This window comes from Nannospalax galili, unplaced genomic scaffold (genome assembly GCF_000622305.1).
Source record: "Nannospalax galili isolate Female #2095 unplaced genomic scaffold, S.galili_v1.0 scaffold351, whole genome shotgun sequence".
Taxonomy (NCBI): Eukaryota; Metazoa; Chordata; class Mammalia; order Rodentia; family Spalacidae; genus Nannospalax; species Nannospalax galili.
In genome coordinates this window covers 1,966,140-1,984,434 of record NW_008330327.1, presented here as the reverse complement: position 1 = coordinate 1,984,434, position 18,295 = coordinate 1,966,140, and the positions used below count along the sequence as shown (strand labels likewise).

Here is an 18,295-nt window from a genome sequence, read left to right as displayed (position 1 = left end):
CAGCTGCTTGTGGGAAAACAATGGAAACTGCATAGGAGCTGCTGCTCCTTACAGATAACTGACCTTCCGGGATAAAAGTGATGAAGATGGAGGTCAGGGGTCTAAGGGAACCACCAAGAAAAGACATAATCTGCCCCAGAACTTCATAGAGTAGGAAGGCTGTAGAGAACGCGGATTCTTACTCAGTTCTCCCCAGAGCACCAAGTGGGTCTTGCTAGAGACAGTGGGATCTGAGAACACGTTTCAAGAGCACAACTGGGCCAGATTTATTCAGTAGGTTTTCTTTTTTCTAACTTTCTGTTTTTGGACTCTCGCTTTTGCCTACGTGCTTCAGAATGGTTTTCCTCCTGTTGGTATATGCTCAGTTAGGTTTGCTCTGTGTCTCTTCACCTGGTTTCTTACTTAGTATACTGCTGCACTCTGCACTCTCCACTGTCTCATACGCGTCCCTCCTCAGTCCTACTTCCCTCCTCTCCTCATTCTCTTCAGCTTCTACTTTTACCTCTTTTTTAATTTAAGTTTCATTTTTATGTGTATGAGTGCTTTGCCTGCATGTAAGTAAGTACACCTGTGTGTACAGTGACTATGGAGGCCAGGTGAGAGAATCAGATCCCCAGGAACTGGGGTAATGAATGGTTGTGAACTGTCATGTTGGGCCTGGAAACTGAACCTGGGTCCTTTGCAAGGGCAGTCAGTGCTCTTAATTGATGAACAATTTCTCCAGCCCCTAATTAAAACTTTCCAAATCTTTAACAATCTCTACAACCGGTAGACCATAGCAGTACTCCAACTTTCTTGCCCCAGCTACTTTCCCCATTAATCCTTTAAGAATTTCATACTTTGATCATAAGCACCCTCCCTCCTTCAGCTCCTCCCAGGTCCACTGCGCTTTCTCTAACCACTCAACTTTTTGTCTTCCTTTCTTCTTAAAAACCATTCAAGTCCAGTCTGTGCTGCCCATATACTACTGGGTATGTGGCCATCCACTGTGGCATGGTTGACCTACTAGAGGCTACATTCATAAGGAAAACTGACTTTCATTTTCTCCAGAAGCTACAAATTTCCAATAGTGCCTCAACTAAGGGTGGTTTACCACGTCCAACTCTTCTCTCCATGCTAGGATTTGATCCAGCTTGAGCTTTCCCAGCTCTTTTGCATGATGTCACAATCAGAGTGAGTTCATTTGCACAGCTTCCCCGTTGTATGACTGAGCATTCTGAAGTTTCCTATTCTCTACACCTAGACTATCTATAGATCTCTGTGTCAATCGCCATCTGCTTCCAAAAGAAGCTTCTCTGATGAGGACTGAGAGATGTACTCATCTTTCAACATAGTGGTAAGTCATTAGGAGTTGGTTTAAGACTATGTCCACTTAGCCAAATAATAGTGTGATCTATCCTACGACCTATGACCTGTCTCTCCACAGGTTTTTGTCTCTGGTAATGGTGCCAGGTGGGAGTTTTATCTTTTGGAATGAGTCCAAATCATCCAGAAAGTGGTTGGTCATGCCTGCTTAAATCATGTCATTATTATACCAATGGTCATGTCTTGCCAGGCCCATTGTTACCTTAATTACATTAATTGAAGTGGGAAGATTAACTCCTGTGGGTGACAATATTCCATAGGCATTAGATCCTGAACTGTATGAGAGTAGAGGAAGCTTACTGAGTACCAGCATCCCTGTGATAATTCATGGTTCTCTGCTCTTGACTATGGATGTGGTAAGACCAATCCCTGCAAGTTCCTGTGGTCTTGAATTTCTCACACTGATAGACTGTAACCTGGGATTGTGAACCAAATAAATCCTTTGTCTCTCAAGTTTCTTTCATAAGGGTGTTTTATCACAGAGACAGGAAATGGAACTAAGACAATGTTTGAAAGTTTTTAACTACAAACTATACCTCACTCCATCATGAATGATATCATTGCCCTACAGATGGACTGTGACAATTTTAGAGAGTCACAGAGCACATCCCACCTCAGTCTGCACACAGATGGGACCATTTTTTTTCTACAGGCACTATGTGGCAGCCACTTTTCTTGGTGCTGCTCTTGAGCTTTGAATTGTTCCTGGCTTTGCTGGAATATTAGAATAACACCCTGTCATTCAGAAAAATGTCAGGCGTTGGTTGCTCTGGGAGTTTAGTTTGTCAGTTCTGGCTTTCACTGTGTTCCTGAAGCAACAGGAAAATGATTGTTGTGATCCCTGTCACAGTTTCACAGCACTACACTCAATTCTTCAGTGTTTGTTTGACTGTCTTTCTGATATATCTTACCTGTCAGCCCAACCATCGAATAAGGCAGGCATATGGCTACCCTGAAACTGATTTTGATAACTTATCCAAACCAAGATCCTTGTGACAGTGGGTATGAAAGTGAAGGGGACAGTTGTTAACACTGTGCCCAAATGGAGGGAAAGAACTGGGGTGACCTCAGACAAAGATGAACAGGCCACTCTATTTGTAGCATAGCATGTGATGTTTGTCCTGATTGCCTCATGATAAAATCCAAATTGCTAAATATGGCCTATAACGCTTCTCTTTGTCTCAGGCTGGATTTTCCATTTGTGTGTTTGTAATCACACACGACATGTGCCAGGAACGAAGCAATGTTATCTCATTCTTTCATTTAAGTTTTCCCTTTTCTCAGAAGAGGCTGTACCTGGGGAACATCTGTGCTCCTTTGTTTCATGAGTAAAGACATACTTATGGTATTGTTACTTTTCTCAATGCTGGAGTCAGTATCTGACAAAGAAGCATCTTCAGATGGCTTATTTTGTCTTAACAGGGGTGTAGTTCATCAAGAAGACAGCATTGTGAGATAGTTGGTCACAGTACATCTGTAGCCAGGAAACCAAGTAAGATGAGTGCTGGTTTTTAGAATACTTTGTTCTTTTTCTTCAGTCAAGGCTCTGTGCCTATGGAATGATACAGCCAACATTCAGGGCGTGTCTTCCTTCCTGAGTTAAACCTTTCTGGAAATACCCACACAAGCAAAACAGAAGGATATTTCCATGGTTATTCAAAAATCCAGTAAATTTAACAATAATAATTAACCATTGTACTGGCCAACTTTGTGTAATATTAGTTGGTGTACTATTACTAGAAATGTTCTTTTCAGAAACTGTACAGTATCTCAGGAGACTTAAATGCCTACTCCTTTTGCTTTGCCACTGGAGTAAAGAGAGGAAGAGTGTACACAATGCCCAAAGTCGTGCATTTATACTCATAGTCAATACTTTCATTTTTTGTCATTATTTGCCTGAATGATATGAGCACGTAAGTAATGAATAGTGAATTTATTTCCTATTTTATCCTTTTTTATCTTTCACTTACATTAATGTGATCTAACAGCTGTGAAAAACTATCAGTATATAGAGTCAAATTTTTGTCCCCAATGTCTTTGGTGTAAGTCCATCCCTTGGAGCCTGGTTAACCTACCCAGAGTCACAGACTTAAAAAAGACTGACTCTCTCCTTCTCAGTAGCTGATGGTTTCCAGTAATGCCTCAGCTATAGTCTATGTTCCTTACTTACACCTGAGCTCTGTGCTAGAATTTTGTCTTATTTGAGCTTACATGGGACTTGTGCATGCTGTCACAATTGCTCTGAATTCATATAACTGACCATCTGTCTGGAAAACTGTTTCCTTCTGCTCATCCACCACCTCTGACTCTTATAATCTTTCCTCCCTGACTTCCACAATAATTCATGAACCTTGGAAAACAGAAGTTTGATATAGGTGACCTATTCAGGGATCAGCATTCTGTATTCACTCTCTGCACATTGGCCAGTTGTAACTTTCTGTGTTAATCACCATATGCCACATGAGAAAGCTGTCTGGTGACAGTTGAGAGATACATTAACCTCTGGGTATAACAATAATCAGTATAGTATTCTGTCTAGTGAGTAGAATAATAGCATTAGGCTTTCTTCTATGCTCTGTGACCTGCTTATTCACAGGTTCCTTGGCATGGTATCATTGTCAGAAATGGTCTCCATCCCTAAATTCAGTCAGAAAGTAGTTGCTTACACTCTTAAAATTCATGCCACTATTGCACCAGGATGCTTATTTTGCCAGGAAGTTTGCGTTGTAGCTCATAGGATTCACAGGTGGACAAGGTTGACAGATACTTTTCTCTTCGGGTCACTATGAATGCTAGACAGTAGAGATGGAGCTTTGAAGTCAGCACCAGCTTGATTTCTCCTTGTTTATTCTACAACTAATATATGTAGTGTACAGCAATAGGGTCTTACTGTTAAGTTCTGTTGGGTAACCAAGAGCAGGGGTAATAGAATTGTCTGAGGGTCTACGGGATCTCTTATCAATGGCTTCAAAACAGGGAGTTCATTGATGGCACTGGACTTTTACTTTGTTAGTCTATGGTGTCTCTAGTAGGGGCAATGTCTCCCTGTTACAAGGTGGATCCATTTAACATCTTTTTATATTGTATATCTATGTATTTAAGAAGCTTCTATAGTGGTAGGTTTCCACAAGGCTCTTTTTATATAAAGGCCTTTAGTGTTAGTTCTCCCTCCTCTGCTCTGCCCTCCAATTCCCCAAACCATTCAATTTTCCTACTCTAGTCCCCTTTCCCCTTTGATGTCACTGCATTCTATTCTCCTCTCCTCTGAAGCCTTGTACTCATTGCCATTTACAAGTTTGCTGACATCTCTAGATTATCCAATTGCAACACACACATCTAAGGATTCAAAATCAACATCTGCTCATGAGAAAGAAAATGTGACATTTTTCTTTCTGGGTCTGAGTATCTAGTTCCATCCATTTACTTGTGAATGTCATAATATTCTTTTTTCTTAACAGCTAAATAACGTCCCACTGTGTAAATGTTCCATGCTTTCATTATCCATCCATCAGTTGGTAGGCATCTAGGTTGTTTTCATTTCCTGGCTATTGTAAATAGAGCAGCAATGAACATGGATGACCCTATCTCTGTAATAGGATATAGGGTCCTTTGGGTTTATGACCAAGAGTGGAATGGCTCTACAGGAATGGGCTTTCTGAAGAAGACTCCCATAGAACAGGTATTAACTCCAACAACTGACAAAGCACCCTCATGAAACTAAATAGCTTCTATACTGCAAAAGACCCATATTCTAGTGAAGAGGCAATCTGCAGAATTGAAAAAAGATATTTACCAGCTATACATCTGACAGAGAGTTAGTATCTGAAATATACAAAGGACTTAAAAAACCAAACATTAAAAAAATAGAAACAAAAAACAAAAACAAAACCCACAAACAACCTAATTAGGAATTGTGGCAAGGAACTGAACAGGGGCTTCTCAAAAGATGGAACACAAATGGCCAAGAAATATTTTTTTTAAGCTGAGCATCTTTAGTCATCAGGAAAATGCAAATTAAAACTACTTTGAGATTTTATCAAGATCCAAAAAACAAACCATAGCAAGTGATGGTGAGGCTCTGGGGAAAAGGGAACTCTTATTCACTACTGGTGGGAGTGCAGCCTTTATATGCAGCCGTTATAAAATCAGTGGGGAGATTCCCAAAAGCTATAAATTGATCTCCCACATGATCCATCCGTACTACTTTTGAGTGGGTAGTCTTTCATGTGAGTTTTCTATTTGAACTTTTAGTATTTTTAAATTTCAATTTTATTTAATCTTATTGTTCATACTCATTGAACACAGTGCTGAATTTCATAGGGACATTTCTATTCATGAAGATGGTGCAGCTGCAGCAGACCGTCCATGCACACTCCCGTTTCTCCTCCTCCCACGTTCTTCCAGTGCACTTCCTTTCCCCAGACAGTCTTCCGCTCACATATTTATATGTGTGTAAATATATTTATATAATTTAAGATACACAAATGTGGGCATACATATTTGTTTTTCTGAGTAGGTCTTATTTTTTCTGTCCTGTAGTTCTAATTATTTTTCTGAAAAAGCATAATTTTATTCTTTAAGGCTAAATCTATGTTAGGTATAGCTAACACATTTATTTATCCATTCATTTATTGCTGGCATACAGGTTCATTCTATAACTTGGGCATTGTGAATAGTCTGCTATCAAAAAATGATGTACAAATGGCCAATAAACAGGGAAAAAGTTCAGTGTCCCTATCAATCAGGGAAATGCAAATCAGAATTACACCTCATCTCACCTCATTCAGAATGGTTATCACTGGGAAAACAACAACCAATAGTAAGGAAGTGGGGAGAAGGGAACCTTCATATCCTGTTGCTCAAACACAAATCATTTCGATGAAATTGTTGATGTTCACGGTCACCTTGACTGGATTTCAAATTCCCTCGCTCACACTTCTAGATGTGCTCATGAAGGCATTTAGGAGAGATTTAACTGAAAGGAAGGTTTGTCTTGAGTGTGAATGGCACCATCTCGTGTACCGGAGTCCCAGGGTGAACATAAAGGGGGGAAAGTAAAAGCAATCCAAGTCCTGGCATTCTCTTCTGCAAGGTTCTGGGCTTGCTCTGAAATAAGTCAGTTCCTGCTGCCACAGCTCTAAGTCCCTTCTGCCACGATGCCTTTCCCACCACGATAAACTATTCCCTGAAACTTTAGCCAAAATGTAAAAATCCTCCGTGAAGTTGCTTACTGTCAGGTATTTAGTCAGAGAGGCAGAAAATATAGCTGATATCTAGCTACTTGAGGTCAGCGCAAAATATTTATGTCGTAATTTTTCTTCATGTTAGTGTATCACCTGGAAACAAAGACTAGTTTTCTCCTTCCTTTGGGTTGTGATACTTTGTGTTGCCTTCTACCGACATCCCCCACACAGGACCATCATGGGAATAAACGGAAATAGCTGCTGTCCTTGCTTTACTTTATTTAGCCCGTTCTGAGGCTCTTCATGCCTGCTTGTAGGCATTCTGCCTGATAATGCATTTTTGTTTCTAGAGAAACTTTCCAGTATTTCTTGTAATGCAAATGAGCTGGTAACAAAATAATTTAGTTTTCTTTGTATAAGTCTGCTGTATTTTGCTTCTCTTAGAGGCTATTTTTACAATGTATGGCATGTTATGTTACAAACTCATTTCATGTCAGTAATTCAAAATTATTACTTATTTTCAAATTAAAAAAAAGACTATTTTTTAATATTAATACAGTTATACAATACAGAACTCAATATAAACCCTGTAAGACATAAAACTGAGTGAGTTTTTAACCTTTAGAAAAGATCTCTAAAAAAAAATGATTACCTCACTGTCTTTTGAAGTCCTTTGGAACCGACATCACATCTTCGCACTGTGATGCTTCAATAATGTGATATTTTTCTCCCACCCCTATTGGTTTCTTTTAACATGTGGGTTAATTTCTATTATACAAGAACTTTCTACAAAATTAGTGATTATTGCGGTTTGAATCAGAATGACTCCATGGGCCCTTCTTTTGGTATGTTTGATGTTTGTTACCTGGTGCCTTTGTTTTAGGAAACTGTGGAATGAGCCTTTTGTAAATGGGAGCTGCATGATTCCCTTACCATTCCCTGCTTTGGGTGATTAAATGTTGCCTAACGTTTTATTCTGTTTTCAACTTCTTGTCACTGCTCCCTGCAAAATGGCATCAGAAAAAATGAATTTCTTTATCTTTCTTGTGCTTTTTTTTCAGAATTCTAATAATGTATATTTTGCTGGTATTAATGGGTTAAAGAAAAAACACTAACTGCTGTCAATGTTTACTGTTGATGCAAACTTATTAGATAAGCTCTCATAAATTCAACTTCTCAAAGAAGTGCAATTGCATAACTAGTTTCTCCAGTGGCCTAATCAGCTTTATCTTAAAACTGAATGTCCAGTCTGTGTTGCTAAAATAGTCGTATTATGTGAAAGAGATTGCCTTGTACCTTTGTCTTAGTATTTAGCAGTATATATATGGGACTGTATTAAATGATCACCAAACAGAAGTTGGAAAAAGATTTATCATGGAGTACAAAATTCTGTTGCCTGGACTATGCTGTATTCTCTTTGCTTATTATGTTTATACACCCATCCCAGAAAACGTTGAAGAGTACTGGAAAGTGGCAATCTTGGATGCTGCTATGAAAACATCTTCACTTACGGTAGTATTTTCTCAGGGGAGAACTGGGAAACCTTGTTACAAGTCTAAGTGAAATTCCCTTATGTTAGAATTTTGAAGAATACTTTGCTTTTTCTTTAATAGTATGTCAACCAAATAATATAGTCAATCATTAAAATCTTAATTGATTGTCTACAAACAGAGGGACAGAAGCCGTTTGCTAAGATTCAATTTCTAAACTTTATGACCGTAGGTTGATATCAGAATAAAATAACACCATCTAAAAGGATATTTGAGGAATTTTTAAGACACTTGAATGTATTTAATTCTTCTGAGAAAACCTAGATTGTACATTCTCTTATACTCACAAGTGTATTTCAATTGCATAAAAAATTGAGGTATGTTTGATACTTTACAGTTTTAATATTTTTCCTTTTTAGATAGTTCTTAAAGTGTCTATTCTAAGAAACTATGTGCATTTTTGTGTTAAGACTCCTGAGAGGTTTATATTTGAGTTATATTTATCAATAGTATCTATTTTATTAATTAATGATGATGATAATGATATGATGACCTTATTACATTGCATACATAGGTAATATATTAATATTAAAGTAAAATAATTTTAATAACAGAAAGAAGTCACGATTGTGACATTTATTTCAGTTTTACTACATGACTTTAATCCATATCTTTATGGAAGCTAGCTGGTTCTCCTACTTGCTTTTGCATTAGTCTGTTGTGATAGCCCATCTGTGACATCTCTTTGGAAAGGGATTGTGCACTCATGTGCAGAGATTCTTTTAAAGCAGAAGGTATACTGTATGACATATGCTCCATGACATGTCTCTGAGACCTACAGGGGCTCTAAGCCACATTTTGAGATCTGCTGCTGCTGTTATCTGACTTTAGATGGATGTTCCTGGATTTCAGATCTTTTATGATAGTGCCAGAATTTGAGCTCAAGTCTACCACAGAGAGAATATATAATGTTCCATTTTACTAAAATATGCTTTTGCCGGGAATTCTTATGGATTATAATGACAACACAAAGGTTTAAGAAGAGAGGATCAGGCAAAGTACAATGAGAGAAGACACTAAAAAGCATGGGAGATGAGGAAGTCTTTGCAATTCTGCTCCAGAAGAAATGGCAGACTTTCCATCCTGGGAACCTGTCCTAACTTCATCTCCATTCCTATGGCAATACAACCTGACACAAATCAACCAAGGGGGAAAAGGATTTATTTTGGATAAGATTTTATCTTATCTTTAATCTAGAATAGAGTCTATTGTTAGAGTGATGTCATAGTGGCAGGAACATGTACCTAGTCACGTCACATTCATAATCAAAAGCGGAGAAAAGTAATGTGTGATGCTAGTACTCAGTGAGCTTTCTCCACCCTTACAAAGTACAGGGGCCAAGACCAAGGAATCAAGCTGTCCACCTCCAGTCATGGTCTTCCCACATCAATTAATGTAATTCAAATTACCTTCCACTCCAATACAAAAATGTGCCCATGATGCAACCTGACTTAGACAATCGTTGTTGAGATTCTCTTCTAAGGTGATTCTAGGTTGTGGCAAAGTGACAGTTTAACCAGCACAACAGCTAACATATTTTATTCTGAGACTCCAGTTTACTGAGTCATTCTGGACCTTGTTTCCCTCTCCTCCAATTTCTAATGACTGACTTTGTTCAGCAGGTAATAGAGAAAAAGGATGAACTAGTGCTATTCTCTAGAGAAGCTGCTACATTATCTGCCTCTAGTGGCTCATGTATTGTTAGGCTTCAAAGAGACTAAAGCTTATCTCCTACACAATATAATTGTATTCTGAAAACACAATTGTTGAATTTGACTTTTGTACTCCAAAATACAAAATATAATTATGAAGCATGCAAATGCTTTCATTTTACTTATACTATATATATTTATATATAAACAAAATATGAGTTATTTCAATATCATTTCAGTGATTGACAAAGTTCCACCTGGAGTTCCATTGATAAGCATTTTGTTATTGTCAGGAGTGAATTACAATAACCTAGAAATTTGTAAGAGAAGTCAATTTTGGAAATTTATGCCACAAAAGCAAAATTCATAGATTTGATACAACGATGTGGAAAAGTTTAGTACTCAGGATGAATGTGCTCAAAATGTGTACAGTATCGAAAGAAACAGCTTTCACCTCAAACAAATAAAATAGATGTGTTTATTCTGGAGCCAAATATTTGTGACCATGACCTGGGAACACAGATTTAGGTTTCCCCAAATACCATGATCCAATGAGGTAGCAACTTCATTAATCTTTTATAGTAACAGGACAAAGAAAGTAATAAATCAACATATTTTCAAATATGTGGTTGAGTATATTCAGTAGGTGGGTCATAAAAAAACAGAGAGAATTCTACTATAGGCCTCAGAAGCTGTCTGATGACATTCTTAGTCTTTTTGTTGGTAGGAGCTAGGGCTTTGTTAAGTTAATACATTCCTAAAGGTTTTTTTATTCATCTGTTAGTCACAAGATGTTAAATCAGAGGTGGGCAAGGAATGTCCATTTAAGGCTAAAAACGGCCCAAAATGAACTGTAGGTAGGCTCTGCATCTGCAGCATTCCAAACTCTCCACAGCAATTGAAGTACTAATCAGTTGATCAGCCTTGCAGTAAATTCAGTCCAAGATGCAGAATTTTTCTGGGAATTTTCATTCACAACAGTCTAAAATAGGCAAAACCACATAAGCTTTGAATCCTGTTATATCTTGAAAAGTTTACTTCTCTTGTGGCACATTTTCCTCACCTGAGAAACAAGCAAACTGATAAATCTAATGTGGCATTGTCACGAAAATGGGAAAGTACATATTATCAAACACCAGTAATGTCTTGAATGGCAGACAGTTGCAATTCAATATAGAGAGAGTTAGCAAGTATTCCATGACAGGAGGGAAGAAAGACGAGAATCCAAAAGTGCTAAAACCTACTGAATGATTGGAATGCTTGCCCATTTTAATTTTCAAAAAGTATTTAACCTGTTCAGTTTCACTCTGAAGCAGTCATTGTTATTACCCATTTTGTAAATGAGGAAAATGAAGTATACGGAGTGAGCACAACTGAGCTCAGTCTAGATTCAAAATGCAGCTTTTAAACATTGTTCAAGCTTTTTGTTAGTTTTAAAATTTCATAGAGCACAATTTGTTCTTTTCAATACATACTTCTGTAACTTTTAACAGAGTTCTGTAGTTTGTATCCAAATGTCTCATAAGTGCCCATGTGATAATGGCTTAGACCTGAGCCCATTTCATTCTCCTGAAGTGGTAGTACCGTAATAATGGATCATCTCTTGCCACTTGAAAATGTCACTGACTAGCTGAGAAATCACTGAAGCAAGGAAAAAGATTTATATGAAAAGTTAGCAAACCAAAGAAGATAGAGGATGTCACCCCAACGAGAGTCCTGCCTTGGGCTTCAAATGAAAATCCTATTTATGTAAGGAGTTGTGGGATGGCATATCAGATAGGAAGGCATCAGGCTAGTTACCGGTTTGTGGTACTATTCTGATAGACAGAGTCCCGCTTCCCAATGATCACAAATGTTCTGAGTTCTGCATATAATAAACTTTTTCTTCCCCTCCCCCTTTTCCCCAGGAAATTGTAAAGTCTGCAGGTAATTATCAGGATAAGAAAGGTATTGGTTGGTTGCCTAAGGAATGAATTCATATGGGGCTACTTATCCTCAGATAAGAGAGAGAAAGGCAAGTTTTGGTTCTTAAGAGGATGGTGAACATTAGTTGTCACTACACAAGATAGTAAATTGGAACTTCTACAGGTAGTTTTAATCTTTTAGCTATTTTCTCCCTGCAGTGTCTCTGTTGCAGTCACTGGCAAACCAACGACACATTGCTCAATTGTGTATCCACGAATCATCTACAGATATGTAGTAGGGTCTTAGTTACTTTTCCTGTTACTGGGGGAAAAATACTGTGACCAAAAAAAAAACTCTAAAGAAGAAAGGCTTATTTTAGCTTATAGTTTGAGAGTATAGTCCATCATGACAAGAATGTCAAGAAGTTGAGACCTTGAAGCTTTGGCTTAAATTGATTCTGAGGTTAGGCATGAAAGAGTGATCAATGCTGCTACTCAATTCTCTACCATAGTTATTTCATTCCAGTTCAAGACCCAGCCCGTGGTACACTGCTGCACATATTTAGGGTAGTGCTTCCTATGTAATAAACATAATCAAGAAAATTATTCTTGGGCGTGCCTAAAGGCTCCTTTCCTAGATAATCATATATTCTGTCAAGCTGATTAATCAGTCAGTATACATCATCACACATCTAACTGTTGTCAACCTGACACTAAAATATATCACATACATCATAACTTTCTGCGCTTGTGCCCATAGTTTCATGGCCATTTCATATTAAAAAGTGTTTCAGTCAAATTTTAAAGGTTCCCATAGATTTCACCAGTTCCAAACCCTATTTAAAAGTCTAAAATCTCTTCTGTGATTCAAAGCAGCCCCTTAATTGTATAAGCCCTTGTATAATAAGAATAAAATAAATTACATACTTCTAACATAAAATGGTACTGGGGCAGATATCAAATAATGCATCACCTGTGGCTTGTAAAGTAATGATTTGGGCTTCAAAGGGAACAAGCAGGTCTACCTTTCTAGTTTTGTTGTTTGCAACACACATTGCCTATTTCTTGAGCAAGGTCTACACTGTGAGTGAAGCTTTCCTCGGCAGATCTCAAAAGGTCCTGGCATCTCCAGTATCCTAAGGTCTCCATTGCAACTCAAGTCTTACCTTCATTGACGGCCTGGAAAATGTTAGATTGAGACTGACCAGGGCCGACGTGAAAATGAAAAGATGGGACAACCTTGGGAGCAGATTGTTCTTTACTGAGAACAATGAAGGTGGCAGCAGTCTCTCCACAGGATTTGAAACTGTACCCACTTGGGCACATTTGGTGGGCTGTTTATGAGGGTTGGGGAATTGGGAAAGGGGGAGGTGGGTAAGGTTAGTGCTGCTGATGTGGTTAGGACATTTTGAGACAAAGGGCCTTTTATTTGTTTTCCCAGATAACAGTCTTTGGGGTGTGGGGATATTACACAGTTCCTAGATTAGATATTATCTCAGATTTGAAATTTACCTAGTTTTTATTCAACCTAGTATGGGGCCATTTGGAAGTTAGCTCAGGGCCCTCTTAAGGCTATGCATTTTTCTTTCATTCCAGACACTGAAGATAAATAGAAATGGGATTGTTTCTCTCTTAAGTTCGTCTAGCTGAGGAGAATTTTCACATGAAGGGGGTCATTTAGGGGTCATTGGAAGAGGGAGACCTCTGGTGATGTGGAGCAGGATCATAGCCTTGATTTGGCCTCCAGTAGTGGCTGGACAGTAATACAGGCTGCTCAGCCAGGATGTTCTACAAGAATCTTTGGAGACAGTTAATTAAACATAGTACAATGGTTTAGAGCAATAGTGGGCTTATTTCTCTTGGTTTCAGGTAGGCACTGCAGTGTTGAATTAGGCCAAGATTTGAAATTTTACGTTTAAGTAGCATTTTTTATTAATAACAAAATCATTAGTGAGGAATAAGTGTCTAAAATAATACTTTATATGAATGTAAGGCTTGTGTCTGGGAAGTGCAATTCCTTGAAACTCTTAAAGAAACATAGAAAATATTTTAATCTTTGGTGATATTTTCCTTATTGGGTGTTTAAAACTATGCAGTTGACCCAAATTAATTAAAATTTCCTTTTTACTGTCAAGGCCACTTGAGGATTTGGCCCTCAGGAGTCACTGGGCTTTGGGGTTAATGGGGTAGAGCTCCTGGTCCCTTGGATTTTCTTTTACAAGTTCCATCTATGTGAGCATAATTCAGAATTCTTGCTAGGCCATGGTTTTGCTTGGAAGAAACTTTGTTGTGTGTGTTGACTTTCTTCTTTATAGACTAGACACTGGCTAGAGTCCATCTAGTGCGATCTCTATGGCCTCCCTGAACGAGAGGACAGGTGACTCACCACAGTTACAGGACATTTTTTATATTCTTTTACCAACTTTTTAACATTTTTGTTTCCTTTACTAATATCATGAGATATGATAACATTTACAAACACGTTTAAAATTTGTTGTGAGAATTTACTAAGCAATTAATATTTAGCCCCTTAATAAAACCTCAAAGGAGTAATCATTCATATTAGAAATTTCATTCTGGAGCAAAAGTAATCAATTTTAAAAATTGACATCTATCCTCAAGCAATAGGATCCATGTTGTAGAACCAGAATGAAACAAGGATCAAAGAGATAACATTTTGACCAGAAAAGATATTTTTTGGGCTAATTTAACAGTTTTAGTTTATATGAGAAATAAGTGAACTTGAAACCAATTATTTTCTAAAAGCATAAGCTCATGTAGACAGTGCATAGATATGCTATCATATATAAGGTAGATTTCATTAACCAATATTTTGTAATTAATCTTTATTGAAATTATATTTTGTGTTACTCTCATTGGGAAAGGGAAATGCAAGATGAAGATCTCCAGTAATCCTATACATCTACCATTTTGTATGTAGTCTATCCTTATCAAAATTTCTATACTTAATAGTTTTATAGTAAGAAAATTTAAAAAAGAAATGATTTGCCTTTTTTGACCATCACACAACTGAAATTAAAATTTTGATTAATATATATTAATTTAGAATCTATTTTGAAAGAAAAAACCAATATATTGTATTATTTTAATGAACTTTGTTTTGTATAAATAATTAGCATTTAGACATTTTGTGAAACACTTAATACACCTAGACATTGTTCAATAGATTTTAAGATGTTCATAGTACCCAAGTTTATAAGACCTTTGAATAAATCATCAAAACACCAATAGTTACAAATCTGGTCATTTTAATTGGGCATGCCAAAAATAAAAATAAAACCAATAATTCTTTTGCACAATAAAAATAACAAGAAATAAAAAAATGAAATGGCCACAGTTTGTTTAAAAAAATTGTTCTGACAGAAACAACGTATAAAAAAATTATCCTAGACACATGTGATGGAATTACATGAGATCTCAACACATTAAAAACCTTATCATAGGCATATATGAGATAATTACATGAAATCTCAGACAAAACATGAAAGTAATTATCATAGACACATATGACATAATTACATGAAAACTAGGTGCACCCAAAACACAATAATCAACAAGTTTGATTAGGATGATCTTTTGAAGTAGGCACAGCTGAAGTCTTAAGGAAGTCAGTTATTTGACTCAAAAGAGAGTGGTATGTAGCACTATATAACTAAAAGAACATGGGATCCAAATTATACACAATAGATAATGTAATAAATTAATATTTCTGGTGTACAAATTGAGGCTTTTTAAGTTTTCAGGTGAGTGTCATAGAAAAGTTTAGAGTTTAGGTTTTGAAAGAGAGTAGACAGTAGAGAGAAAAGCCTTATTAAACTAATATTTACAATAAATCTCATGTGGGTGACAGTGAAACAAGGGTAAAGGGGTGGGGGGAAATCCCATGGACGGAATGAAGGAGTGGAGGGAGATCCCACAGACAGAATGAGGAGGTGGGGGGAGAACCCATAGACAGAATGAAGGGGTAGGGGGAGATCCCACAGGCAGAATGAAGGGGTTGGGGGGGATCCCACAAACAGAATGAAGAGGTGGGATTGAGATCCCAGAGGCAGAATAAAGGGGTGGGGGGAGATCCCACAGTCAGAATGAAGGAGTTGGGGGAGATTCCACAGAGAGAATGGAGGCATGGGATGGGAGATCCCATAGCCAGAATGAAAGGGTGGGGGAGATCCCACAGGCAGAATGGGACCTAAAGCATGGAGAAGGGCAGTTCTTCAGGAGACAGGAAACCTGGAGATGACAGGCTGCCACAGAAAATATCTCTTTAAAAACAGCTGTTCTATAAAACAGTTTTAGAAACAAGTAAATATACCATATAAAATCAAAACCCAAAATAATGTTTTTTAGAAACAGGTTAAACCACTGTAAAAGCCTAAAACAGTTTCTTTTAGAAGTTAACAGACAGCTGCATGAAATGAAGGTATGAAAGAGGAATTAAATAAATACTGAAGAAAAAACAATCTGCAGTGTTAGAAATGAAACATAGTGAGATAAAAGGCCTGCGGGAATTCTCACCAACAGAATGGTCTAAGAAGAGGACACAGCAAAGACGAGATATAAGGGGATGTGAACAAAGTTCCCCTGAAAGTCCTTCTGACTTTGTCTGATAATTAACTAGAACTTTTATGATGTTGAGAATTTGGAATGTTGCAAGTCCAAATCCAAATTATCTTGTGTTATTTTTAGTGGACCTATTTGACCTAACGGGCTAATCATTTGGAATGGACAAACAGAGCACTGGTTTTGCTTTGGGATGTGCTTATAAACATTAAATTCCAATCCAAAGTTAAGAGTGTCATTAGTGTCTGGGGCTATAAAAATGTGTCTTGATCTATCTTTAAGGTAAAAATCAAACAAAGAATTGCAAGAAGATTGAAACACATGACTAAGTACCTATAGTCCAGGGACTAAAGTAGCCTTATTTTTACCGTTTACCGTTAGTTTTTGCTTTTGAAAACAGGCACAAGGGACAGCAAAAGACCCACCATGGTGGAGGTGCTGTGGGCAGAGGGTGTGGGCTGAGCCCCAGACGATCTATGGATTTCAGACTGCAGGTTGCATTCCACACTGGGCAGACACAAGGGAAAAGCCAGTACCACAGAGGGGAGAAAGAAAAAAGCCGTTGCTTGCGACCGAGGCAGAGAACAGTGACAAGGGACAGCAAAAGACCCACCATGGTGGAGGTGCTGTGGGCAGAGGGTGTGGGCTGAGCCCCAGACGATCTATGGATTTCAGAGTGCAGGTTGCATTCCACACTGGGCGGACACAAGGGAAAAGCAGTACCACAGAGGGGAGAAACAAAAAAGCCGTTGCTTGCGACCGAGGCAGAGGCCAGGACGCTGTGTCAGCTTTTGGGAGGGGGCCAGGGTGTAAGACGCTGAGGGGAACAGGTGGAAAACGGTAGACTGGGATTGACCAGAGAACAAATAGAGGGTGAGGGCAAAGAGGGAAAACGAGGGATGGGCCGGAGATAGAAAAAGCTTGGGTTCTTCAGGGGACACGCCATTTCATTTTATGAAGTTGTCTAAGTTAGTTGAGGTTCGAATTCCAAAGTGGGGCCGGATTTGATGAGATTTTGGAAGTCAACGGTTCCAAATATAGTGGGCGGAGACCTCAGTTGGTAAATGAGTAAAAGTGGCAGCTCGACGTCAGTTCAACCTAATGCTTTCAGGTTGTAGTAAGGCAAGCCAGCAGCGTGAACTTTGGATCACATTTTAGATTTTAGGCAAGGTGAGACCAAAAGTATCTCTTCCTGGCAGCAAGTTGCCGTGTGCTGCTGGGAGGGGACAAAAATATGAAATCTGGGGTCTGAAATAGGCGTCCTCTAGTTCCAGAGACCTGGAAGGCAAAGCCGAAGAGCCCCTGGGATTTAAAATGGCAAAGCCAAAGGGAAAAAAGCCCAAGGACCCAGGTCTGGAAAGGCCAAAGCCAGAGTCTTACCCTAATGAGTGTTGGATGCCCTGGTGCGTCAAAGGACGACTGCCTCAGCTATGGAGGCTGGAGGGGACAGAAAAGTCAGAGTTTTAAAGAACTGAAACTGACTTTACTCAGAGCGCCAATAAAGTCCCAGCATGGGATTTGCACCCCTCGCATCCGCACAGTCTACAAAACACCACATCCCAGAGGGGGAGGTTTTCAGGTCAGGCTGACAGAGTTTCAGGTCAGTGCGTGCCACAGCTCTTCAGGGCCCTCTTAAGTTCAGGCCCTTGTCCTTCGGGCCTCAGCTCTGCTCAGAAACCGTGAAGCTCCTCGATATTGCATCCATCATTCCTGCAAAACCAGTATCACTGGGTAAATGCTGCCAGGTTTTACCACAGCTTTAGATGTAGCTGCGCCTTTTGGGGCCACAGCTTAAGAACCTCTTTGTGCTAAAATTGTGAAAGCATTTCCGAGGTAGTTGTTTCTGAGGAGCTGGAAAACTTTTCAGCTTTCTTCTCAGTTCAGATCTTCTTTCAAATAAATTTGCATTTTCACAACGTGGAGCATTTGAAGGGTAGTCTTGCCCTCAGGGACATTTCTATAGTTGCTGTGATGATCAGGGTGTTTAAGAATTACAACCTTTGTTTCAGCACAGGCCTTGGCTACAAAGTTGAAAGTTGTCAAACGCCTTTCATCCTTCA

At 38.5% G+C, this 18,295-nt stretch overlaps 1 protein-coding gene across 1 annotated transcript in view; it reads left to right on the top strand.

The window, feature by feature from the left end:
• Positions 1–7,203: 7,203 nt before the first annotated feature.
• LOC103743506 (arylacetamide deacetylase-like 2) overlaps positions 7,204–18,295 on the top strand; it is a 48,321-nt gene continuing 37,229 nt past the window's right edge. The window contains exon 1 of the mRNA XM_008844837.2: positions 7,204–8,060. Coding sequence (XP_008843059.1) covers positions 7,923–8,060 — 138 coding nt within the window. The 5' untranslated portion in view covers positions 7,204–7,922. The remainder of the gene's footprint in view (positions 8,061–18,295) is intronic.